Source organism: Chiloscyllium plagiosum, unplaced genomic scaffold (genome assembly GCF_037043375.1).
Source record: "Chiloscyllium plagiosum isolate Xiang-an unplaced genomic scaffold, Cpla_swu_hap1 HiC_scaffold_19, whole genome shotgun sequence".
Taxonomy (NCBI): domain Eukaryota; kingdom Metazoa; phylum Chordata; class Chondrichthyes; order Orectolobiformes; family Hemiscylliidae; genus Chiloscyllium; species Chiloscyllium plagiosum.
In genome coordinates this window covers 50,432,768-50,460,757 of record NW_028270157.1, presented here as the reverse complement: position 1 = coordinate 50,460,757, position 27,990 = coordinate 50,432,768, and the positions used below count along the sequence as shown (strand labels likewise).

General features: G+C 40.3%; 2 protein-coding genes across 3 annotated transcripts in view; one reads left to right on the top strand and one right to left on the bottom strand.

Annotated features, from left to right (window-relative positions):
• The window catches only part of LOC122559423 (RIB43A-like with coiled-coils protein 2), a 64,173-nt gene extending 59,106 nt beyond the window's left edge, over positions 1–5,067 (bottom strand). The window contains exons 1-2 of one of the 2 annotated variants that reach the window (XM_087997347.1): positions 4,797–5,067; positions 3,888–3,969 (exon numbers count right to left, since the gene is read on the bottom strand). In XM_087997347.1, the coding sequence (XP_087853473.1) occupies positions 3,888–3,969; positions 4,797–4,913 (199 nt within the window). In that variant the 5' untranslated portion in view covers positions 4,914–5,067. Of the gene's footprint in view, positions 1–3,887; positions 3,970–4,493; positions 4,697–4,796 lie in introns of those variants that run through there. The other variant, XM_087997348.1, reaches the window with a different exon arrangement.
• Position 5,068: 1 nt separating this feature from the next.
• LOC122559576 (structural maintenance of chromosomes protein 1B-like) overlaps positions 5,069–27,990 on the top strand; it is a 143,442-nt gene continuing 120,520 nt past the window's right edge. Inside the window, exons 1-4 of the mRNA XM_043709282.2 lie at positions 5,069–5,414; positions 15,329–15,517; positions 17,870–17,982; positions 21,664–21,867. Of these exons, the coding sequence (XP_043565217.2) occupies positions 5,306–5,414; positions 15,329–15,517; positions 17,870–17,982; positions 21,664–21,867 (615 nt within the window). The 5' untranslated portion in view covers positions 5,069–5,305. The remainder of the gene's footprint in view (positions 5,415–15,328; positions 15,518–17,869; positions 17,983–21,663; positions 21,868–27,990) is intronic.

Here is a 27,990-nt window from a genome sequence, read left to right as displayed (position 1 = left end):
AACTATTTTGCTGTTTCTTTCAGAGGGACATTTCCTGCAACAATATTCATAGAATTTTATGAGCAAAATATTTCAAGGACAACTCCCAATTGACAGCAAAAAAGGTGATGTAATATCAAAAAATAGAACTGGATTGCATTATCGCAAGAATAGATGGAGTTATAAAAGGTTGATTGCAAGCTAGGCTTGTGGAGGGAGTTCTAAGGACTAGGTCCAGGTCAAAGATTTAAAGAATCATCAGACCATGATGATTCAACATTTCATCCAAAACATTGTCCATCCATTGCAAGTGCAGGATAGAACTACTTGGAAATATATGAAGCATTGATAATTACTCATGCTGTTATAACATAAGCACAATGCTCAGTATGAATCAATGTTTCAGTTTTCAATGAATCTGAATTCATTCTTCTGAGAAAGAATGGTTGACATGGAACAGGCAACTACAAAGAAAGTAGTAGGTTTATAAACTTTTCTTCATCTTTCCATTCAGAGTTCACATGAAATTCAGCAAAGTTTACATATTTTATACTGAAAAAGATAATAACTAACTTGAGAGGACATGGCCACTTTGGTGGAGTTGAGACAATACAAATTAACCAGTATAAGTTTAAAGAGCATGTATGAATGGATAGACCTGAGACGTTTCTGTACAAATCTTTGAAGATCACAAGATAGGTTAACAAAGCAGTTAATAACTAGGAGGTTATGCTAAACCTATATAAAATATTACTTTTGCCCCAGCATCTTAATTCTGGACACCACAATTTAGGAAGGATGAAAGTGCTTATTGAGAATACACTAATGATTTATTATAGTGGTTCCAGAAATCCAGATATAAGGGAGACCACAGAAAATGGAATTGTCCTCCATATAGCAGAATAGGCTGTGAAATTATGAAGAAAGAAAGTTACTTCCAATGGCTGAAGGTTCAAACACCAGGAAACATGGATTTAAGATTAATAGCAAAAGAAGCAGAGGTAACACAAGGGGAAGATTTTATTTTCAAATGGAAAAGTGGTTGGGATTTGTAAAACTCTCCCTGTTATGGCAGTATTCTAGATTCAGTAATAGCTTTCAGAAGGGAATTGGATAAATACTTTAAGAATAAACAGATGGCAGGGAAATGATGAAAGAGTACTAGACTGGAACTAACTGAACTACTCTTTCAAAGAATTGGCACAGACTCAATGTGCCTAATAGCCTCCTTCTGTGCTGTATCATTGTATGATTCTATGAAGTTCAATATGCCCCTTTTTGTCCATGAGATACTTTGCCGTTCCAGGGTTTAACACGCTGCTTCCTCAAACAGCGTAAAAGGTTGTTGATTTGTGCACCAGTTATAATATGCTCCTTTATATTATGGGCTGCTTATCCTTGAAAAGAAACAAAATGAAACAGTTAGCTTTACACTGTCAAGAAAGAAAGATCACATCCGGAATGGGCCTTAGCCTGAATGACTATATAGTTCAAGAAATTTGGAAGAAACATGAGAATTCAGTGCAGAGTGAAGGAGGCGCTTTTTGCCTTTTTTTTGTTTGAGTCATAGTGCGTAAGGTGCTTTAACAGGATTAATTGAAGTCCAGGATCAGGGGCCCAGCACAAAGAGTGACATTACAGGTAAACCACAAGTTCAATGGTTGGTAATTTGATTATGTACTTTCAGATTGAAGGTGAATAGGGATCGTATATTTAGACTGCAAATTAAAAGATCAGAATGAATTTTTTAAAAACTTAAATTAAGAACTAAAGAGATTCGGGCCACATAACATGTTGAAGCTACATGATGTGATAGCTGTTGGACCCAGTTATGGTTTACAGTGATCACATCTGTAGCATGTGTTAGTTGCTTGAGGAACTCCAGCTCAGAATTGACCTGGAGTCTGATGTTTCAACACTGCGACATAAGTGGGTGTGGGGAGAGTTATCTGGACACTATATTTCAGAAAACATTCTTTAGATTAAGTACCTCAAATGCAGTTGGTGGTCAGAGACAGGAAGGTGTGACTATCAGTAAGGCTGGTAAAAACAATGACTGCAGATGCTGGAAACCAGATTCTGGATTAGTGGTGCTGGAAGAGCACAGCAGTTCAGGTTTGTGACTCCTGTTCCCTGTGTGAATCAAAGTGGGGATGTAGAGAGGATCAGCAAACTGACCCTACTACCATGGTATAGGGAGCTGCTCAACCGGGGTGGGAGTAAAAAGAGAAACATAGTTGTAATTGGGGATTGTTCTCGGAGACCAGGATTGAGAGTCCCAAAGGCAGTATTGGTAGCCTAATGCCTGGCTTCAGAATATCTGAACTTCGAAAGGAGAGGAAAGATCCGATTGTTGTGGTTCACGTTGGCACCAATTATAGAAGTAGAAAGAGGAAAGAGGCTCTGATGAGGGAATATGAGCAGCTAGGGGCTATATTAAAAGGCAGAACCAAAAAAGATAATAAACTTCAGTTATGATCCCAACACTGATCCTGCACATCATTCCCAGCCTATCCAGCCACTTGCTACAACTCAAACCTTCTATTCTCGACAACATCCTGGTAAATCTTTTCTAAACCCTCTCCAGCTTAATATTATCCTCTTTGTAATAGGGTGACCAAAATTGGACACAGTACAGAGCCTCCATAATAGGCCTCACCATTGTCCTGTAAAATCTCAACATGGCATCCTAATTTCTGTACTCGAATTCTGACCAATGAAGGCAAGCTTGCTTCTTGACCAACCGGTCTACATGTGGCACACCTAAACCCTAGTTTCTCTGCTGTACAACACTACCCAAGGAGCTACTTTTAATTGTATAAGCCATGCTCTTATTTATCTTACCAAAATGCAATACTTCGCCTTTATCCTAATCAAACTCCATCTGCCATTTCACAGCACATTGACCCAATCGGTCGAGATCTCTTTGCAATCTTAAATGACCTTCTTCACTGACCAGTATACCACCAATTTTGATATAATCTGCAAACGTACTAACCATGCCTTCTATATTCTCATCTAAATCATTTACATAAATGATAAACAAAAGCAGACCCTGCACTGATCCCTGTGGAACACTGCTGGTAACATGCCTCCAGTCTGAGAAACAACCCTCCAACACCATTCTCTGTCTCCTGCCATTAATCTAATTTTGTATGCAATCACCAAGCTCCCCCTGAATCCCATGTTATCTAATTTTATTAATTAGTCTATTGTGAAGAATCTTGTGAGTGGCTTTCCTAAGTCTAAGTAAACAACGTCTACCATTCTGCCCTGATCAATTGTTTTGGTTACTTCCTCAAAAAACTCACTCAATTTTGTGACATATGATTTCCCTAACACAAAACAATGCTGACTATCCCTAATCATTCCTTGCTTCTCCAAATGCATATAAATTCTATCTTTGACACTCACCTTCAACAACTTACCCGCTACTGAAGTCAAACTCACAGGCCTATAGTTCCTAGGCTCACCTTACATCACTGGTTAAACAAAGGCACAACATTAGCCACTCTCGAATTATTTTATATCTCACCTGTAGTTATAGATGATACAAATATTTCTGCACAGGATCCCACAATTTTCTCCCCAACATTTCACAACATCCTGGAATACATTAGACCAGGTCCCAGAGATTTATCCACCTTTATATTTTCTAAGACCTCAGCATATCATTTTCTGTAATGTGATGCTTTCAAAACACCAGTATTACTTCCCTGCATTCTCGAGCTTCCATTTCTTTTTCCATAGTAAAATATGTTACAAATATTTGTTTAATATCGCTCCCATGGTCAAACACTTGCAAGTATTTGAACAGACAGCTGACAGCAACTTTTTGTGATCTAATTATCAAGTTTATGCATTACCTTAAATTATGTTTCTATACATCAGAATTCAATAGAACTTACCATAGGCTAAATGTTTTCTAGCCTCTGTCTCTTCATGAATTTTCTTATCTTTGATTTGGCCATCCAATGCCTGTTTATCAATCTGTTAAAAAAAACTGATCAGTATACATTTTAAAAATACTTAACTTACTTCAGCCTGCTTCTCTATTTCTATGGATCATGTCCACTATGATATCGGGAATATTGTTCAAAGTAAAAAATTAATACTTCAGCATATATTCTGAAATTTCTATTCCTAATTTAAACTCCTGGAAATCTTCCTCTTACAGCACTGTTCGTGAATATCGACATCAGCTATTCACTTTCTTAAGGGCAGTAAGGGATGTCAAATAAATATGATCTTAAGAATGATGCCCATCCCATGCTCCAATAAAAGAAATATCATTTACTAGCAATAAATACTAAAAACAACAATCTAAATCAGAGGCAAAAGAGGAAGGTTTTGTTATGTGGTCTCCTTTAGTATGAATTATTAATCTTTATGCATTTAAAAAAAACTACAACATAATATCAAGCTGATCAATTTTATATTCCATTAAATGCCTTCTCTACTTTCCGATTTATTGTGTACAAAAATAAGTCAGATTTAGTAGTTGCATAGGTTACCTTATTCTTGCATTTCATTTAGTTAGGAATAGTTGTACATCGATTACGTGGACAGCATTCCAAGCAGTTTGAGAAACGGCGGCACGTTTTATTTTAATTTCAAAAAGTAGTTGGCGACTGACAAGATAAGTGGTGCATGTTTTCTTTAAACTGTATACCACTGTTTCCAAGTATACTTAAATCTTGTCATCTTCAGATATCATTATGAAATTCCAGTCACACACGATTATAAACTCCGGACTAAAATCTGCAGTAAAATGATACTATATGACATGAAAAGAAACTGCTACATTACATACTTACCCCAATTGTTCTGACTCTGGCATTAAAAATCCTGTTCTGCCTCTGTGATTCCAAGTTTCTCCGTCCCGCTATAATCTCAGCCTCTTTCAAATCAAACTTGTCACCCAGTTTGTGCATCTTCCAGTTTTGTTCTTCTCACAACCATAAAGCTAACACACAGTAGTTAAATTATATATGAAACTTTTTAAAAATCTTAAAGAACAAATAAACCAGTGACAAACTATTGTCTGCAACAGTACGGGTAAAGCGAAGTTGAGCCCTTCCAAGAGGCATTTTCCTGCCCAGAGGAGAAGATAAACAAAACAGTTGCTAGGCGACCAGGCAACGGATACGAGATCCTGGAGGGTATCACGAAACCTCTCGAAATATCGCGAGATCCTGGCTTGGCGGCAATTTAGTGTCGTCGGTGTTGTGCGTTCTGCGACGGTTGAAGGAGAAATTTCGGCGTCTTTCGACGGGAACGGGGAGATCATTAATATAAACCACTTCTTAAACATTAGACATTCGGAATGGGAACTTTACACTTAATTGAAGTGGAAAATTTCAAATCGTGGCGGGGCCGGCAGTTGATCGGGCCCTTCATGCGGTTTAACTGCATCATCGGACCAAATGGGTCAGGTCAGAAACACTACCTTTCACGATCTGGGGCAAAAAGCCTTCCACAAAACTAGCTCCTTACCAATGAAGTTGTCGTGTAATGTCGTACCCGCCCGCCCCTCAGAGTGACACATCTGTATTGACATAGAGGTATTTGAGGTGACGCACACAAGCAAAATTAGAAGAATTAATCCCTTTCCTCAATAGTCATCACCTGTCCGCAAAATGTGTTAGGGAACCAATGGAGCTTAAAGGTGGACAAGTGCTCTGAACCTGATAGTTGGCAACTTGGAATTTTAAGAAATGTAACTGCAGTGAGTAGTGAATGCACTGCTAGTACTCTTCCAAGAATTCATAGAAAACTGCCAATGTAACACCCATATTCAAAGAGACAAAATGAATAGCAGTTAGCTTAACATTTGTTGTTGGAAAAATGTTAGTGTTTATTATAAAGGATGTGATAATTGAGCATTTAGAAATATAATATAGCAGAGTCAGTATGGCTTTGTGAAGATTAAATCATGTCGGATAAATTTATTACAGTTCTTTGAAGAGGTAACAAGCAAGGTAGATATGGGTGAACCAATGGATGTAATACATTTTGACCTCCAAAAAGATTTGATAAGGTGCTATCCACATGACAACTTAATAAGACAGGCACCCATAGTGTTGTGGGTATAACATGGATGAATACTGTGTCATGGGACTGCTTTCTCAGAGAGAGAGAGAGAGAGACAGAGATGATGTGTGGTTTAACCTAAGGTGGTCATACCTCTAGAAAGAGGAAGGTTGAGAAGGAGGGTTTTTCAGGGTAACCTCTGTGGGAATTGAATCCACACCCTTACCATTGCTGTGCATAACAAACCAGATGACCAGCCAAATAAGCTAACTGATATGGGTAGAGCATAGCAAACTAATAGAAGATAGAGTACTGGGGTAAATGAGCCATTTTCAGAATGACAGCCTAACTAGTGGAATGCCACAGAGATCAGTGTTGGGGGGCCACAACTATTTACAGTGCATATTAATGATTTGGTTGGTGGGAATGAATATACGACATGCAGGTTTGCGGATGACAAAAATAGGTGGGAAGGAAAGTAATGAGGATAAACTGGAATCTACAGCGGGATATTGACAAATTAAGTCAGTTGGCATAAACTTGGCAGATCAAATATAATGTGAGAAAATAGGTTTTGAAGGAAGGATATAAGAGCTGATTTTTTTTTAAATGGAGAAAGACTGCAGGAAACTGCAGCATAAAGTGATTTTGGAGGCTCTGCATGAATCACAAAAAAAACTAGCATCTAAATTCAGCTGTTAAATGAAAACCACATGAAATATTGGGGTTTATTTCAAAGGAAATCGAGTATAAAAATAGGGCAATCTTAATCAAACAATATAAGGCACTAATAAGATCACAGCTGGAATACAATGAACTGTTTGGTCCCCTTACCTATGGAATGATACATTAGCCTTGCTATTTCTTCCTTGATCATAGATTCAAGCATTTTTCCCACTACAGAAGTTAGGCTAACCAGCATCTTTTGTCTACTTGCTTTTTTAATCAGTTGCATCACATTTACTGTTTTCCATTCATCTGGAACTGCCCAGAGTCTAGGAAATTTTGGAAAATTACAACGAGCGCAATTGCTATTTCTCTTGCCATCTCTTTTTGTACCCTGGGATACATTCCATCAGGGCTAGGAGACTTGTCCACCTTTAGCTCCATTAGCTTGCCCAACACTGATTTTTCGTGATAATGATCATTTCTAGGTCCTCACCTACCTTAGTTTCCTTGTCATCAATTGCTGGCATGTTACTCGTGTTCACCACTGTGAAGACCAACATAGAATATCAGTTCAATGCTTTGTCTATTTCCTCATTTCCCATTATTAGAACCCTTCTCATCCTCTAAAGGACCAATGTTTACCTTTGCCATTCTTTTTAGTTTTGCGTATTTGTAGAAATGTTTGCTATCTGTTTTTATATTCAGAGCTAGCTTACTCTCATAAGCTATCTTACTTTTCTTTTTGCTCTTTTGCAGCTTTCTATTTGACCTTTAAAGTTTTCCCAATCTTCTAGTTTCTCATTGGTCTTTGCCACTTTGTATGCCTTATCTTTCAATTTGTTGGCCTCTCTTATTTCCTTAGACATCCATAGTTGATTACCTGTTTTCCTACAATCTTTCCTTTTTGCTGTTATATATTTTTGCTGAGCACTTTGAAAAATTGCTTTGGAAGCCCTCCACTTTTCGTCAGTCTACATTAGCCAACTCCTCCCTCATCCTACTGTAGCCTCCTTTGTTCAAACACAGACCCCTGATTATATCTTCTCACTTTCCAACTGTGTTCTAAATTCACCCATACTGTGATTGCTCCTTCCAAGAGAATCCCTAACTTTGAAATTATTAATTATTCCTGTCTCATTACTTAAGACTGGATTTAGGATAGCTTGCTCCCTCGTCAGTTCCATTACATACTGTTCACAACTATCATGGATTCATTCAATGAATCCCTACTCAAGGCTGCCTTGGCTGTCCTGGTTTTATTAATCAGCATGTAGATTAAAATCCCCCATGATAATTGCCATACCATTTTTACAGGCATGAGTTAGTTCTTTGTTTATTGCCCATCCCAATGTGATGTTGTTATTTGGTGACCTATAAATATGCTTATCAGTGACGTTTTCTTCTCAGAATTTCTAATTTCCACCCAAATGTATTCAGCCTTATTCCCCATAGAACTTACATAATCTCACTACTGTCCTGATGTCTTCCTTAAATATCAGAGCTACGTCAACTCCCTTACATTTCTATTTGTCCTTCCAAATAATCTGGTACCTCTGGATGTTTAATTCCCAGTCATAACCATCCTGCAACCATGTCTCCATACTTGCCACTAATCATACTCATTTGCAATGATTTGTGCTGATAACTCATCTACCTTGTTTTGAATGCAACAAGCATTCAGGTAAAGTGCCTTTATGCTAGTTTTTAAAGCTTGTATTTGAATTCTGTCATCTCCATTAATAATGTCTCCTGAGTTTTCCCTCTTTTTAATTTCTTTAATAAGCTTCGATGGTGTTAATTCCTCCTGCACACGTTAACCTGCTGCTTTCTTTTTGATTTATCATTATACTTCCAGTCATTTTCCCCTTCCCTCCCCTAGTTCACTAGTGTAAAGTCCTAGTGGCCACCCTATTTATCCTTTTTGCTAGAACACTGGTTCAGTTGGAGACTGTCCAAACACTACAGCTCCCTCCTGTTCCAAAACAGATGCCAGTGCCCATGAAATTAAACCCCTCTTTCCCACAGCACCCCTTCAGCCCATAAGCTTCGATGGTGTTAATTCCTCCTGCACACGTTAACCTGCTGCTTTCTTTTTGATTTATCATTATCCTTCCAGTCATTTTCCCCTTCCCTCCCCTAGTTCACTAGTGTAAAGTCCTAGTGGCCACCCTATTTATCCTTTTTGCTAGAACACTGATTCAGTTGGAGACTGTCCAAACAGTACAGCTCCCTCCTGTTCCAAAACAGATGCCAGTGCCCATGAAATTAAACCCCTCTTTTCCACAGCACCCCTTCAGCCCATAAGCTTCGATGGTGTTAAACCCTCCTGCACACGTTAACCTGCTGCTTTCTTTTTGATTTACCATTATACTTCCTGTCATTTTCCCCTTCCCTCCCCTAGTTCACTAGTGTAAAGTCCTAATGGCCACCCTATTTATCCTTTTTGCTAGAACACTGGTTCAGTTGGAGACTGTCCAAACGGTACAGCTCCCTCCTGTTCCAAAACGGATGCCAGTGTCCATGAAATTAAACCCCTCTTTCCCACACCATCCCTTCAGCCACGTGTTTACTTCCCTAACTTTCTTATCCCAGTGCCAATTTGCACGTGGCTCGGGTAGTAATCCGGAGATTATAAAACTTGAGGACCTGTTCCTTAATTTTGTTCCTAGTGATTGATAATTCCCAAACAGATCCTCCTTCCAAGCATTGCCGATGATGTTTGTCCCAGGGTGGACCATAACAACTGGATCCTCACATTCCCGCTCCAATATTCTTTCAAGTTGATCAGAGATGTCCCTCATCCTGATACCAGGCAGGCAGCACACCTTGCGGGACTCTCAATCCTACTTGCAAAGGATGCTATCACTCATTCTAATTATAGAGTCCTCTACAACTACTACTTATCATTTTGCTCTGCCCTCTTGAATGGCCACTTGCACCATGGCATAGTGGTCAGCTGGCTGATCCTCCCTACAGCCGTTTCCCTCATCCTCACAGGGAGCAAGTACCTCGTACCTGTAGGACAAGATCAAGAGCTGAGGTTCTTCCATTTCTGAATTCAGGATCTCCCAACCACTTCACTTGAAATCACACTCTGTTGTTCCTGATCATGGACTGAATTTAAAGTATTTAATCTACCAAGTGTGACCGACCCTGAAACAAAGCATCCAGGTACTTCTCCCCTTCCCAGATGTGCTGCAGTGTTTGAAGCTCAGCAATCCAGTTCATCAATTCTGAGCTGAAGTTCCTCGAGCAACCAACACTTGCTGCAGATGTGATCACTGCAACTTGCAATAGGAACTGCCAATTCCCGCATCATACAGCTATAGCATGTCACCTGCCCAGCCATATTACTTTATTAATTTATATAAATTTATTAATGGGTTAATCAATTTGATTAATACTTCTTTGCTGTGTTATTTTTCAAATTTAGTGTGGATTTCCTACTGGCCGATCACGTCACAACTTCCCTGTGAGATCACTCCAGTTTTACTTTTCACAGCTGCAGTGTGACCTAAGCTCAGTTAGTTTTATACTCACTCTGTGCTGCTGCTCTGCCCTCCGACTGCTTCCTGCAGACTAGGCTGCGATCCATGAGCCCGGTGAATTTTATACTCAGTCTATGCTGCTGCTCTTACCTCTGCCTGCTTCCTGCAGACGAGGCTGTGATCCCCAAGTTCAGTTAGTTTTGTAGTTACTCTGTACTGCTGCTCCGCCCTCTGACTGCTTCCTAAGGCATAATCTTAGACCAAGGAGTTGCCTATTTAAGACAGAGATGAGGAAGAATTGTTTTTTTCTGAGGCTGGTGAACCTGTAGAATTCTTTACAGCTGAGGGCTGCCGATACTCAGTCATAAAAAATGTGAATATCTGTAAATATACTTAATCGCGAAGGAAGTCAAGGGTTAAGGGATAAAGAAGGAACATGGAGTTAAAGATTATTCGATCGGCGATGATCTTGACGGATTTAACTTTGTGGACTGAAAGTCGTACTTCTGCTTCTACTATATCTCTGATCTTAGATTTAAAGCCACAACACAAAAGGAAAGTTTTAATTTTCTTGACACCTCAGTAATTAAATTGGCACAAGGCAACAGGTGTAAGTTAGCATTAAAAAGTTTTTAAATAACTGACGCACGCTTTGATACTCAAAAAGTCATCTTCCTGAGGTCCCAGCTGATGTGTTTCCATCACATATACACAAAGCTACAAGATTGGAATTGGGCAGGTACTATTATTTTTACTGTATCTAGGAGAAAGTGAGGACTGCAGACACTGGGGAGTCAGAGTCGAAAAATGCGGCGCTGAGAAAAAAAAATTGCAAGTCAGGCAGCATTGGAGGAGCAGAAGAGTTGATGTTTCGGGCATAAGCCTTTCATCAGGAATGTGGAGGGGGAAGGTAGGTGGGATGGCGATAGGTGGACGCAGGTGGGAGAAGATTGTCGTGGGGAGGCTGGCGCTCGGTCTCACCGATGTAGAGGAAACCACATCGAGAGCAATGGATGTAATAAATGGAGTGGGAAGATGCGCAAGAAAATCTCTTCCAGATTTGAAATGGTCCTTTAGGGTCTTCATCTCAGGTGAGGGCACAGGTTTTGGACTGTGTGCGGTGGCAGGGAAAGGTGCCTGGCGTAGAGGGTGGTTAGGTGGGGAGTGTGGACCTAACAGAGTTGCAGTGGGAATGTTCTCTGTGGAACACAGATGGGGTGGGAAGTGAAATATCGTTTTGGTAGTGGGGTCTGATTGTAGGTGGTGAAAATTATAGAGGATAATATGCAGTCTGGAGATTCAAAGGGTGGAATTTTTTTATTAAAGTTAGATTACTTACAGTGTGGAAACAGGCCCTTCGACCCAACAAGTCCACACCGACCCTTCGAAGAGTAACCCACCCAGACCCATTTCCTTCTGAATGACGCACCTAACACTATGGGCAATTTAGCATGGCCAATTCACCTGACCTGCACATCTTTGGACTGTGGGAGGAAACCAGAGCACCCGGAGGAAACCCACGCAGACACTGGGAGAATGTGCAAACTTCACACAAACAGTCATCCGAGGCTGGAATTGAACCTGGGACCCTGGTGCTGTGAGGCAGCAGTGCTAACCACTGAGACACCGTGCCGCCTCACTGTGTTGCAGCTGGAGGTTTTGGGTTCGAAGGCACCCCACCCTCCCCACCAAACTATCACTATCACCTCACATCTCACATATCGGTACCCATGAGGATGGCCTCAACCGGGACCCTGGGTTCATGTCACACTATAGGTGACTCCATTGCACTATACACACACAGACAGATGCGCGCACACGCATGCAGTCTTACATGCGCACGCACACATATAGACACACTCACGCAGACCCTCTCTCATACGCTCACACATACACTCCCACACTCAGCATCTCACAGACTTATACCCCTTTGCACTCTCACACACTCTCTCGCAGACACCAATAACATGCCCCCACCCCCCTCCCCCGCCCACAAACACTCACACATACACATATAAGTTTGTGGGGTGAATCTGTACTTGCAGAATTACATTTTACTTGGCTCAAAAACTGCATGAATCCATGTAAGATTCTGTAAATCCATTTTTTAGATTAGAATCAGTCTGACCATTTTGGCATAGACAGTCTCACACAGGGAAGCTCACACCTTCAATACGTTATGTGGGCCAACATGACATCCGTTGTTAAAGTTCACTTGAGTTCACTTTTAAAAACGTTTTGTGATTTACATTTGAAAGAACTTAAACCAACATGGTCATTCTAACAGATGAGAGACTTAACAAACAATCCATGTCTTTTTCAATATATAATTTCAATTACATCAAACTGTAAACTTTTGCTGTAAATTCTGTATCTTACAATCTTATACTCCACAATCACCAGATGAAGGAGCAGTGCTTTGAAAGCTAGTGCTTCCAGTTAAAATTTTTGGACTATAAACTGGTGTATGATTTTTAACTTTGTACACCCCACTCCAACACTGGCATCTCCAAATCATGACGACCTCACACCTGCATCCACCTAACACCATCCCACCTACCTTCCCCCACCCAGCCCAGTCCTCACCCCTCTATTTATCTCTTAGCCCCTTCCCCATCCACATTCCCAATGAAGGGCTTATGCCCGAAAAGTCAACTGTCCTTCTCCTTGGATGCTGCCTGACCTGCTGTACTTTTACCAGTGCCACACTTTTTTGACAAGTTTTGCTGTATGTCAGATCTTGAACTTCCATTTAAGTTTAATAATTGATATATAATTAATATTGATCTAACCTTAATTTCCATTGTAGATGAAATCTCCAAACAATTACAGCCCTTTGTGTTTCCTGATTTCATGCCTCAAAGACCTGTTCCTAATTTTTAGTTCATTGTTCCCTAGTGCTAGACTCCCTTAAATTAGTTGATAATTTACCTTCATCACAGTCGCAACTGTATTTAGAAAGTATTTAATTGACTGTAAAGTCTCAAGCCTGTCTTTTTTTGGCTTCTGGAGATTCCCTTTCCCTTCCCGGGTTACCTCGCTCACTGCTGCCATTTGCCTGCTAGTGCTTGCTACTGCTGCAATCACTGGCCGCTTCTCTTGTGTTTGCTGCTAATAGACTGCTAATAAAGATTGTCCACCCTTGTTTGAATTTTCCAGGGCCTTTGGGGGCAAATTTGCCTCTGCCCTTGTATATTTCGAATGTTGATGAGCATTACTTTGTGTTTCTGGACTCCTTTTCAAAATTCAGTTTCTCATATACCTCATTGTTGCGGTAACAACTTTCCTTCAAAAGATTTGCATGTAATTATATAGGAGATACAAAGTAGAAAAAATGCCATTCAATCAATCATCAATGTTTATTTTCCACTCAAACCTCCTTCCACCTCCTCTCAAACTACCATCCTAACTCTCTGTTCCCTACTTTTTCATGTGGTTGTCAGTTTCTCATTACATTTTTCCAAACTTCATTAACCACTTCCCATGGTAGTTAGTTCCATACTCGCATCACTCTTTGAGGAGAAAAGTTTCTTCTGCATTTGTCATTAAAATTCTTGGTGAATGTCTTGTATAATGTACCTTTCCACACAAAAGGACACATTCATTTTCTTTCTACTCTGTGAACATGTTTCATAAATTTACAAATCTAAGTTTTTCCTCAGCTTTTATTTTGCTGGAGAAAGGAATTCCAGCTTGTCTATCCTTTGATATGTTTACAAATACATATTTCTGGTTTCATTGCTGTAAATATTCACTAGATTCTCTCCAATGCTTCTGACTCCAAGTCCCTGTTTTGCATGCTTCTCCATATTGGGCAACCTTGACTATCCGAACGACACTGGTGGGAGTATTTTGTTCGGATAACTGATCGTTTGGATAACTGATCATCATTCCTTTGCCCCCCCCCCCAATAATTCTACATTTTCCATGGCTAATCCACCGAACCTGCACTCCTGGACATTGCCGGCAATTTGGCATAGCTAATCCACCTAACCTGCACATCTTTGAACAGCCATTTTCATCAATCTATGTCCTGCATTCTGCTTATCCGTACCCATACTTCTGGCAAGCTTTGTATCATTCACGAACATCAGAATTACACAAACCTTTATCCGCTGATGGATTATTTACACATAAAAAGAAAACAAATGACCCTGATACCTGGGGGAACCGTTGCATACTTTATTGTTAGCAAAAATATCTTTTCACAAATGCTTGTGAATTGTGAACTCAATTTATAACTGTCCCTTTAAGGACAATACACTACTTACTTACTCAGTGAGAATCTGTGTAGGCAAATACTTACTGCACTAGCTTCATCAACCCTGTCAGTAAATGCAACCTGATGATGTGTTAGCTTTCAAGTTTCAGCTGGCAACACCCTTGACTTCACACTTCTGAGACTGTCAGTCCTGCTTGATGCAAGTAAAGATCGCTTTACTCTGTCTGTGCTAAAATAATTCTTTTTAGAAGAAATAGGTCTCACAGTTAGCACATGACACTTTCCTAGGTTGTATCTAAAGTTCTAACAGTTGTCTTAATTTCAATCTTAAGTTAACAAGCCACTAAATCACACCGCATTGATGTACTTCTCCCTTTCTTTATGATAATCTAAGTTAGCTCCAGTCCAGGAGGTAGACGTTATAGCAAAAGCTGCCTGTGTATGTGCAGTACTGGCAAGTATAACTTCACAACAGACCTATGTGTCAGAGCTACACAAAGCTTATTTCATAATCATAGTAATTCATTGTAGAGCCTTGTGATTTAATATGATTTGTTGATATTCTTTAGTTATCACTTGTTTTACTCAACTGTAAAATGGAGTCATGAACATAAAATTGAATCTTTAATAAAATCTCTTCTCCTAGGGTCCCTAATGATTTGGGACATTGCAAGATTGTGAAAAGCTACATCAATTGAAATTCTTTCTGGCAATATGAGCAAACATTTAATATTTGTGTTTCTTGTAAATTGGATAAAGTAACTGTTGACTTGGTTGCTTTCATTAGTGTTTACAATTACAGATTTTGAAATAGTGGTAAGTATGTATAACCTTTGGAAATATTGATCTTATGTTGTAATACATTGTAATAATTGACTTTATACTGCGAATATTTCTATAATTTCCAGTACAGCTTTTTTTTTGCTTTCACTAACAGGTAAATCCAATGTAATGGATGCAATTAGTTTTGTGATGGGTGAGAGAACTGCCAACCTCAGAGTGAAGAACATCAGGGATCTGATTCATGGTGCTCATATAGGGCGTCCTGTGTCATCTACTGCAAGGGTCACTATGCTGTACCAAAGAGAAAATGAAGAGGAGCTGTCATTTACTAGAGTCATTATTGGTAATTTAGGAAGGATTAAAGGGCTACAATTCTAGTTTTTGATGTGACTTAATTGTATTTTAGTCTGTCTTTTAGTTGACAGTTGTATTTCTATAACTGGAACCAATGCTGTAATTAAAATATTTGAACTCAACTTATTTAGGAAAGATAACCCAAGTTCATCAATAACAATTAATTGTTAATAGGTCTCCTTGTTATCTTTGACATGTAAATGTATTTTGGGAAGAAAACCAATTACAAGCCAAGAAGTCCCATCAAAAACAGGCTCAAAATGCATGAGGGTGGTAGTGGAAAGAGTCCCCAAAATCATCTGCAATAAGGTAAATACTGGAGTAACAAATTAAAGACTCTGACCCCAGGGTTTCATATTCTGTTACATTATGGCTCCTTGGAATACATTATAGTGCCTCTGATTCTTGTCTGAACAACTGAAGGTCCAGGGAGCAGGAAAACAACATACAGTATAATCTGAGGAGCACTGGGGAATGAAATCTGGGGTTGTGAGAGAATGAAATCTGGGGTTGTGAGGAGCTGTTTCTCCAATCACAGAATTTGTCTCTCCCATGCTGCAGCATCAGCTCCTCAAAGACAGATCCTCTTCTGCTTTTAAAACAAAATCAATGATTGAAGAGTAACAAAAATGAAAAGTGGAGATCCTGTCATTAGATGGGCTCAGACAACAATCCTGAACAATGGCCCTTGTTGACAATTTGACTGAAACTGTCAACATTTTCTGGGGCGGATCCTGGCAGAGAAAGCAAAGAATTAACAAATGGATCAGTTGACCACAAAGTCAGGTCAGGAGCAGGCCATGAGGAGCTGCCTGTATGAAGAACAGCAGCCAGTGGAGAGAAGATCTGTCACATTTTAATTTACTGTGATGGTGATGGGAACTGCAAGCAATGAAAATTGATGCAACTTTCTCATGGTTGACAGTACTTTATCTACTTTTACTGAAGCTTGATGTATATAATCTGTCAAGATCGTGTTCTGTTGTTAGTATGCATTCATCTTGTGTTGCATTTATTAACTGCAGTGGCACGGTAGCTCAGGGGTTAGCACTGCTGCCTCACAGCACTAGGGACCTGGGTTTGATTCTACCCTCAGCTGACTGTCTGTGTGGAGTTGCATATTCTCCCCATGTCAGTGCAGGTTTCCTCTGGGCCCTCCAGTTTTCTCCCACAGCCCAAAGATGTGCAGATTACGTGGATTGGCCATGCTGAATTGCCCCTTAGGTGGGTTATCCATGGGAAATGCAGGGTTACGTGGATAGGTCTGTGAGGGATGCTCTTTGGAATGTCAGAGTGGACCGAATGGCCTTTTGCCACACTGCAGAGATTCTATGAACTGCATGGAAATCATAAATGTTTTTGTGCTCTGTTATCTACATAGGTTAGGAAACCCTAAAAACAACAACGTAAACACAAGATGATGTTGCTGCATGACTTACTCTTACAATGGAATTAATTAGAATGAGAAAAAGACCCAAAAATCAAGAAGCAACGCATGAGATAATCTCAAAAATGCTTGAAAAACATTTATCTTCAACCCCTGCTAAGATAGGTTTTCGTACTTGTAAATTTCTGCTATTCTGTCAATTAATGGAATATGCTGGGCTATGAGGTTGCAGATTGTGTTGGAGTATGATTCTGCTGTTGTTGAAGGCCCACAGTGCCTCATAGGTGTCCACGCTTGAGCTGTAAGATCTGACCTCTGTTTGACTTGCCGACTTCATTTGTGAAAATCTGTCCAGTGTTTTGGCCTCCACGGAATTCCTTATCAGCTAAGGATACATTTGTTTGGTAAAGTATTTGTGATTCCAGGAGACTAAACTGAATATTGGAACTTGTACAAGAGGGAAAGCTAAAATGTAATATAAAGTGACTTCATGACAAATTAACCCTTAAACCCTTAAATTACAACAGGATGAAATATTTTTATTTCTGTTGATTAGTCTTTGTGCCTGCATTCTCAGCTAGTATAACAGTGGCATAAGCATCCCTGTGTTGTGAAGAAGATAAATTATCGTGAGTTCCTGCTTTTGGTTATTATTATATTGTGTCAGAAATGCTTATAGATATTAGGCGGAAGTCCAGAATCAGGTTCAGATACAATACTCCCATGCTAAAATTATTCAGCATTATTTACCATGGATTTACCGTGCTTTCACAAAGACTAAAGTACCATACAACCATTTTGGAAATATGTGCCAACATCAGAGTTGCTGCTTTCCAAAGAAGAATGAAGGAAGCAAATGTCTTTTAGGTGTCTTTTTGTATGGCAGGCAGATAAGCAAAATGTATTTACAAAAATAATTGGATGGCTCAACTTTCTTTCCTTTGTCTTTGTCAGTGAACTCTTCAGAGTTTCGTTTAAACAATCAAATTATTAGTCGTGTGGAATATACAAAGGCACTGGAGAAAATTGGCATTTTACTGAAAGGCAGAAATTGTCTGGTGTTTCAGGTAATGTGGAAAAGAGTCTTTTATTTCATTTTTATGTTAATTGTTAACAGATAATTAGGGAAACAGTAGGCCCACTAGAGGATAAAAGAGGGAGGTTACGTGTGGAGCCAGAGGAAATGGGTGAGATCCTTATGAGTACTTTACATTGGTATTCACCAAAGAGAGGGATATGAGAGACGTTGAGGTTAAGGAAAGGTATGTGAACACTCTGAGGCAGGCCAACCTAATGAAGTGTTGGGTGTCTTGAAATGCATTAACGTAGACATGTCCCCAGAACCAGATGGGATCTATCATAGGATACCGTGGGAGGCAAGGGAGGAAATAGCTGGGGCCTTAACAGATAAGTTTGCATCCTCTTTGGCTTTAGATGAGGTTCCAGAGGATTTGAGAATGGCCAGTGTAGTTCCTTTATTTAAAAAGGGAAATAGATAATCCAGGTAATCACAGGCCAATGAGCCTGACTTCAGTGTTCGGGAAGATGTTGGAGAAATACTGAGAGGCAGGACTTACTCACGTTTGGAAACAAATGAAATTGTTATTGATGGGCAGCTTGGGTTTATGAGGGAAAGTCATGTCTCAACAACTTGGTTGAAATGTTTGAAAAGTTGACTAGAATGATCGATGAGGGAAGGGCAGTGGATGTTGTTCACAAAGATTTTAACAAGGCATTTGATAAAGTACCTCACAGCAAGCTAGTACGACAGGTAGAGTCCCGTGGGGTCCAGAGTATGCTCGCTAGATGGTACAGGACTGTTTGCCTTAGAAGAGTGGTGGAAGAGTGCTTTTTGGAATTGGAGATCAGTAACTAATGGGGTTCAGTGCTGGGACATTTGTTGCTTGCAATATATATATATAGATAGAGCCTGGAGGAAAATATAGATGATCTGATTGGTAACTTTGCAGATGAGACCAAAGTTGGTGGAGTTGCAGACAGTGAGGAGGATTATCTAGTATACAGCAGAATGTAGATAGATTGCAGATTTGAGCAGAAAATTGATAGATTGAGTTTAATCCAGACAAATGTGAATTGAGACATTTTGGAAGATCAAATTCAGTTGTGAATCATGTAATAAGTGGAGGAACCCTTAGGAGCATTGACATACGGAGGGATCTTGGCGTACAGATTCACAGATTCCTGAAAGTGGCAATACAGGCGGATAAAGTCAAAAAAGCATACAGAATATGTGCCTTCATCAGCTAGCACATTGAATATAAAAATTGGCAAGTTATGTTACTGCTGTATAAACTTTCGTTAGGCTACATTTAGAATATTGCATGTGGTTCTGATCGCCACACTACCAAAAGGACGTGAATGTTTTGGAGAAGGTGCAGAGAAAGTTTACTAGCATGTTGCCTCATCTGAATGGTCTTAAGTATGAGGAGAGGTTGGATAAACATGGATTGTTTTCATTGTAAAGACAGAAGCTGAGGGGTGACCTGATAGAGGTGTACAAAGTTATGAGAGATGTAGAACGGATAATCATAGGCTATTTTTTTGCAGGGTGGAAAGGTTAACTACAAGAAAGCACAGCTTCAAGAGGGGGAAAGTTTAGAGGAGAAGTGTGGGAAAGAGTGTTCACACAAGAGGTAGTGAGTACCAGGAACACACTGCCAGTGGAGGTGGTGGAAGCAGGCATGTTAGCACCATTCTTGGCGTATCTTGATCAACACATGAATGGGAGGCGAACAGAGGGATAGAAACCATTTATGGGCAATAAGTAGCAAATCTAAATATGGATTAGGAATCGGCGCAGGCTTGGTGGGCTGAAGGGTTCTGAATTGTTCTTTGTTATATATGTTTATATTGACATAATTAATGATCACTAGAGGCTGGATCATTCTTGGCCTTTAAACAGAGGTGAGAGCGCATCTTTAGGATGAAAAATTATTAAAGGGTATCAGCTAAGATTTCTGTAATTTCAGTTCATAGTGAAGCATTTTTAATTCCTGTATTGTCTTAAAAAATTTGAGAAAAATATTTCTGTTGTGCCATTCCTGCAAGACAAATAATCTTTATAAGATTAAACATATCTTGAGTTACTTACTTAGTTACAGTGCTATATCTATAAATGAATAAGTTTTGAATTAATTAAAATCTTGCCCAGTGTCTGAGATAAAGGTAGAGAATTCAGTACAAGATGATGAATGGAATTCTTTGAGATATTTGGAATTTTTTTGTGATCTAGAATATGTTTAGAGGAATCAAACAGAACAGAGGAAAGGATGTGGCACAAATTGACTTGATACCTGTTTTTAGGTATGAATGGCGCTGCTGCTGGCATGCTGTCTTTCACCCTTGAACCAGGGTTGATTCCTGACTTGATGGTTTTCAGATTGTGGTTGACTATAGTTCTGATGCTTCTGATGGCTGACTAGCCCAGTTTTTGAGTAGTTAGATCTGTTTGAAGTATGTCCCATTTAGCTAGTCATGGCAAAACAGTACAATGGAGCGCATCCTCGTGGTGAAGTCAGGACTTCACCTACACAATGACAATGCCTTGATTACCAGTGCTCCAGTACTGTCATGATCCATTTGCTACAGATTGACCAGGACTAGGTCAAGTAGTTCTTTGCTTCTTGGTTCCATCAACGTCTGCCTGTCATAATCTTAGTCTAGCAGCTGAAGGACTTTAGGATTCAGCCAACTTGGTTTTATTTCTGCTGCGTAAGTCAATGCTGAAAGGACCATCCAGCAGCTCAGTAGTGGTGCAACTGAGTAACCCTTTGTGCTGGATATTGAAGCTCCTCCATTCAGATTGCATTCTGTGCCTTTGCCACCTTCAGTGTTTCACTATCCTCATGGAGGAGTATTAATTTATCAGCTGAGGCAAAGCAGCTCTTAGTCACCAGCAGGTGGTTTCCTTGTTTGATCTGAAATCATGAGATTTCAAGGAATCTGGAGTCAATCATGAGAACTCCCAAATCAACTTCCTTCCAACTATTTACCACTGTGCCATCAACTCCGGTTGAACTGCCCTATCAGTGAAATAGAACAGACATGGTGATTGGTGGTGTCTTGGACTTTGAATGTAAGTCATACTCAGAGATCTGTGTCCCGGGGATGTTCTTTCACTCAGTTCACTGGACTCAAAATGTTAGCTCTGCTTTCTCTTAACAAGATGCTGTCAGGATTTTCTCTTGTTGAGGGTATCAATTTATAATTGTCACAAGAGTGATGAAAGGTTGGAAACATTTCTTCATGTAATAGGTTATTGCTGCATTAAATACTTTGTCACAGCAAGCATTTGTCACATATTTGGATACCATTAAATTTGGGTAAATATTTGAAATAGAAAAAGATACACTGCTGTGAGAAGGAAGTAATAGTGTAATTAGTTTGGAGTTATTCTAACAAAGAGTTGACAGAGATAAAACGGAACAAATAGTAGGCTTCTGTCATGTATAGCAGAAAGAATGTTAAGCCTTGCTGTATTCAGGTGGAAGTTGTGGCTTCATATTCCTCAGTTTATAGGGAGTATATAAATGATACAGTGAGTTCAAACCAAATCTAGATGGTAGCTGTAGTGAGATTTCAATGTTGATGTTGGGAAGAAAAACAACAACAAAATATTTTACCGGAGCAACAATTGAAGCATTTGTTTCAGTAGTGTTTATATGGATATTTATGTTACATATTGATTATCCTCAGTCCAGTTTTAGCACACAACTTTTATATTGTAGGGCACTGTGGAGAATATCGCAATGAAGAAACCTAAAGAGAGAACGCAACTGTTTGAACAAGTTAGCAACTCGGGGGAACTGTCTAATGAATATGACAAGAAGAAGAAAGAAATGATGAATGCAGAAGAAGAGGCTCAGTTCAACTACAACAAAAAGAAAAATATGGCTGTTGAGCGTAAACATGCAAAGCATGAGAAGGAAGAGGTACTTAAAGTTAAATTGACTTTTTGTTCTTTTCCATAATCAACAGCTGCTGCAGAAATAGAACCAGTATTTCAGGTGTTTCAGAAGTTAATGCACTTGCAAAGCAGGATATTAATCAAGAAGCTCCAGATTCAGTTCAAAAATCTTAGTTAATTATTTTTACCCAGGATGATAGTAGGTTTACCATGGTTGACTGAGCTTCTCCCGTAAGTGAGGTGAAGATAGCTGAAAAGTACACTGCTGTGAGAACAGGAGACAACTGTTACAGCATGCACAATTAGCCATCAACAATTGTAATAGCCATGATGTGGAGGTATCGCTGTTGACTGGGGTGGACAAATTCAGAAGTCACACCACACCAAGTTAGAGCGCAACAGGTTTATTTGAAATCACAAGCTTTTGGTGCACCGCTCCTTCATTAAGTGAAGTCAACTGACGAAGGAGCAGCAGTCTGAAAGCCTGTGATTTCAAATAAAGCTATTGGACTGTGGAAGTGTCACTCGACCCACAGCTTCCAGACCTGCTGAGCTTTTCCAGCAATTTCTGTTTTTGTTTCTGTTGGACCATTACCTGGTGTCATATGACTTCTCAAATTTTATAATATCTGCTATAATCAGAGGGCACTCCAAAATACCCCACAGCCAATTAAATTTTATTATAATTTTATAATGAAAATAAAAATGGCAACCAAATGGTGCATATCAGCACCCCCATAAATGGTGAAATAAATGACCAGATATTCATAATTAGGAGATGTCAGTGTTGGACTGGGCTGTACAAAGTTAAAAATCACATGACATCAGGTTATATTCCAACAGGTTAATTGGAAGCACTAGCTTTTGAAGCGTTGCTCCTTCATCAGGTGGTTGTGGAGTACACAATTGTAAGGCACAGAATTTATAGCAAAAGTTTAGTGTGATGTAACTGAAATTATACATTGAAACATACCTTGATTGTTTATTAGGTCTCTCATCTATTAGAATGAGCATGTTAGTTTCACTTCTTTCATATGTACAGAGGAACCTCGATTATCCGAAAATCAGATTATCTGAAGGAGAGCTCTAGGTCCTGATAGAAACATTACATCAAAGACGTGTTTCCAACAGTGATCGCATCTTTTGTTTACAGTGATTAAACAGGCACCGTCTCCAAATGACTGACCTCCCACCCTCTCTCCCCACACTTTCCCTGGAGTTCTACCAAGGGGTGTACCCTAAACTCCCTTCCCCAGATAATCTGACCAACATTGTCTTGTACAGGGCAAATGTGCAACCCGTCAAAACGTTGCAATAAAAACTTATGTGTGTCTGTGTGTGTGTGTATTTGGAGACTTACCCCACAAAGGCGGCAGCAGCAGCAGCAGTCTTCTTGTTGGTGTACCGTCTGGCCTCCCCTGAGAGGGGACGGGAGCAGGCGGTGGAGTCCAGTGTTGGATGAGGTTGGGGGCAGTGTTGGACGTTGTTGGGTTGGGCGGAGTTGGATGGGGCTGGGGGTGGGGTTGGATGGGTCTGGGTGGCAGGGGCAGTGTTGGACAGGGCTGGGGGACGGGTCTCGTGCACTATGTCCTGCTGCAGTCTCCTGAACATGGAGCAGACTTTAAAAACTCAGAGCCCCAGAGGAAAGACATTTAATTGATTAACCGAATAATCGATTATCTGAACAAAATAGTGCCCGCCCACCTCATTCGGATAATCGAGGTTCCCCTGTAAATCACAAACCTTTTTTTTTAAAAGTTACGTTCCCAGGTTAACTTTAACAATTGGTGTCAGGCCAGATAAGATGTTGAAAGTGTTAGCACCCTGTGTTCTGTTGTCTATGCCATAACGTTTAGACTGATTCAGATCTAAAAATAAGTTAACAGAGTCTTACATGGATTTATGCAGTTTTTGAGCAAAGTGCAATGTAACTCTGCAAGTACAAATTCACCCCACAAACGTATATGTGTGTGTGTGTGTGTGTGTGGGGGGGGGGGGGTGTTGTGAGTGTCTGTGAGAGAGAGTGGATATGTGTGTGTGAGTGTAAAGGGTCTAAGTCTGTGAGAGAGTGCTTGTGTGAGTGTCAATCTGTAGGAGTTTGCGTGCGTGTGTATGTGTCTAGAGTGGAGGGTTGTGAGTGTCTGAGAGAGATTGTACATGTGTGTGAGTATAAAGTGGTCTAAGTCTTTGAGAGGATGCATGTGTGAGTGTGGTCTTACAATTGTGTACTCCACAAACACTTGATGAAGGAGCAGCACTCCGAAAGCTAGTGCTTCCAATTAAACATATTGGACTATAACCTGGTGTCGTGTGATTTTTAACTTTGTACAGATAATCATATTTACTGATGTTTGAGGGACATTGTCCATGGAATTAGGAGAAATCCCTTGCTTTTCATCATATTATCCCATGAGAATTTAAATGTACACCTGAAAGGGCATATGTCTTTGCAGGAATAGGTCAAGAATACAGCACACCTTTAGTGCTGTACTGTTAAGAACTGGAGCTGCTGTCATTAGACAGTTTACATAATTAATTTGTACTTTGGAATCAGAGGTATAATGGTAAACTGTCAGATGATACCAGGTGTAGTTAATACTGTGAAAGACCGTGACAAAACATGAATGCATTAGAAAATTTGCAGAAAGAGCATTGGCCAATTCATTTCAATACTGATTAGTGTGAGATGTTGCAGTTTGATAGGAAGAACAGAAATAATAAAAGAAAAACACCTATTCGTTGGAAATAATGTAAATGACTTAAGAGCTGCAAGAAGAGAGATTTATGGGTATGTGCATTCACAAATTATTAAAAGTATCAGCACAGATTAACAAATAAAAATATCAAAGCAAAAACGCATTCATTTCTAGAGGCATTGAATGTAAAAACTGAGGTTATTCTAAATTTCAGTAGGATCTAAGATTATACTTGGATTATTATGCACATTTCTAATCTCCATTTCTACACTGCTAAGTTAGCAACTGAGGAATAGAAAAAAGAGCAGAGGCCACTCACTAGTTTAGTTTGAGTCCCATTCAGCAGAATCAGATCAATTCAGGTCACAGTTCCTCCTGTGACCAGTGGTATGCCATAAGGATCGGTGTTGGGTCCAGTGCTTTTTGTTATTTCTCTAAATGATTTGGTTGTGGACGTAGGAGGTAGAGCTAGTAAGTTTGCAGATGACACCAAAATTGGAGGTGTAGTGGACAGCGAAGAAGGTTACCTCAGAATACAGTTGGATCTTGATCAGATGGGTCAATGCGTTGAGGAATGGCAGCAGGAGTTCAATTTAGATCAGTATGAGATGCTGCATTTTGGAAAGGCAAATTAGGACTTATACACTTAATGATAAGGTCCTGAACAGAGACCCTGGGGTGCAGTTTCATAGTTCTTTGAAAGTGGAGTCGCAGGTAGATAGGATAGTGAAGAAGTTTGGTACGCTTTTCTTTATTGGTCAGAGCATTGAGCATAGGAGTTGGGAGGTCATGGACAGGACATTGGTTTGGCCACTTTTGAAATATTGTGTGCAGTTCTGATCTCCCTGCTATAGGACAGATCTTGTGAAACTTAAAATGGTTCAGAAAAGATTTACAAGGATGTTGCCAGGGTTCAGGGGTTTGAGGCTGAATAGGCTGGGGCTCTTTTCCCTGGAGTGTCGGAGGCTGAAGGGTGATCTTGTACAGGTTTATAAAATCATGAGAGGCATGGATAGGATAAATAGACAAGGTCTTTTCCCTGAGATAGGGGTGTCCAGAACTAGGTTTAGGGTGAGAGGGGAAAGATGTAAAAGGAATAGGAAGGGTTTGGAGGAATATGGGGTGGGTGCTGGCAGGTGGGACTAGATGTTTTCGTGCAGAATTTTTTCATGCACAATTTTTTCATGCAGTAGGTGGTGTGTGTATGGAATGAGCTGCCAGAGGAAGTGGTGAAAACTGGTACAGTTACAGCATTCACAAGGCATCCGGATGGGTATATGAATAGGAAGTGTTTAGAGGGATATGAGCCAAATGCTGGCAAATGGGACGAGATTAGGTTAGGATATCTGGTTGGCATGGACGAGTTGGACCAAAGGGTCTGTTTCCAATCTATACGTCTCTATGACTTTATCTGAAGAATCAGGTTTAGATTAGATTACATTACAGTGTGGAAACAGGCCCTTCGGCCCAACAAGTCCACACCGACCCGCCGAAGCGCAACCCACCCATACCCCTACATTTACCCCTTACCTAACACTACGGGCAATTTAGTATGGCCAATTCACCTGACCTGCACATCTTTGGACTGTGGGAGGAAACCGGAGCACCCGGAGGAAACCCACGCAGACACGGGGAGAACGTGCAAACTCCACACATTCAGTCGCCTGAGGCGGGAATTGAACCCGGGTCTCTGGCGCTGTGAGGCAGCAGTGCTAACCACTGGGCCACCGTGCCGCCCAAAAGTTTAAAATTATGGTTCAAAATAATACTGAAAAAACTTAACTTTTGCAAAACCACCTCAACTATTGTTGAATGTTGCAATTTAGTTTCTGGATTTAAATGCCAGTCTAACTGCCCACTAGTTGTAGCATCCTACTTGGAAAAACCTTCTGGAACAAATATGACCTGAAAAAGCAAATGCTTAAGCTATTGTTGTGAGGCCAGACGGTTAAATTCCGCTCAAGCACTGTGGATTCTTGCTACTGTCGGTTCCACATATTTCAAAATTTCAAGCAGCTGCATTCTTAATACCAGACCTAGCTTTTCTCAGCAAGGTTAACCTCTGGTCTTCCAATATTGTGTTGGTTCAGAGCTAATAAAAGGCATCAAGGTGTTTGCTTCATGCTAACTGCTATATAGGTTATTTAGGCCCAGTTCTCAGTGCCTCCAGGTAGCATTATTAGACTGCCAGCTAGCATGCCCTGCAAGGCAGATCCTAGATCATTGTAATGTATTTCATTATATCTGTGTTATAGAGTCATAGAGATGTACAGCATGGAAACATACCCTTCGATCCAACCCATCTATCCCAACGAGATATCCCAACCCAATCTAGTCCCACCTGCCAGCACCCAGCCCATATTCCTCCAAACCCTTCCTATTCATATACCCATCCAAATACCAGCCTCCACCACTTCCTTTTGCAGCTCATTCCATACACGTACCACCCTCTGTGTGAAAAAGTTGCCCCTCAGGTCTCTTTTATACCTTGCCCCTCTCACCCTAAACCTATGCCCTCTAGTTCTGGACTCCCCCACCCCAGGGAAAAGACTTTGTCTATTTATCGTATCCATGCCCCTAATAATTTTACATACCTCTATAAGGTTACCCCTCAGCCTCCGACGCTCCAGGGAAAACAGCCCCAGCCTATTCAGCCTCTTCCTATAGATCAAATCCTCCAATCCTGGTAAATCTTTTTGAACCCCTTCAAGTTTCACAACATCTTTCCGATAGGAAGGAGACCAGAATTGCCCGCAATATTCCAATAGTGGCCTAACCAATGTCCTGTACAGCTGCAACATGACCTCCCAACTCCTGTACTTAAATACTCTGACCAATAAAGGAAAGCATACCAAACGCCTTCTTCACTATCCTATCTATCTGCACTCCAAGATCTCTTTGTTCAGCAACACTCCCTAGGACCTTACCATTAAGTGTATAAGTCCTGCTAAGATTTGCTTTCCCAAAATACAGCACCTTGCATTTATCTAAATTAAACTCCATCTGCCACTTCTTAGCCTACTGGCCCATCTGATCAAGATCCTGTTATAATCTGAGATAACCTTCTTCGTTGTCCACTACACCTCCAATTTTGGTGTCATCTGCAAACTTACTAAATGTACCTCTTATGCTCGCATCCAAATCATTTAGGTAAATGTCAAAAAGTAGAGGACCCAGCACCGATCCTTGTGGCACTCCACTGGTCACAGGCCTCCAGTCTGAAAAACAACCCTCCACCACCACCCTCTATCTTCTACCTTTTGAGTCAGTTCAGTATCCAAATGGCTAGTTCTCCCTTTACTCCATGAGATCTAACCTTGCTCACCAGTCTCCCATGGGGAACCTTGTCGAATGTCTTACTGAAGTCCATATAGATCACATCTATCGCTCTGCCCTCATCAATCCTCTTTGTAACTTCTTCAAAAAACTCAATCGAGTTTGTGAGATAAATA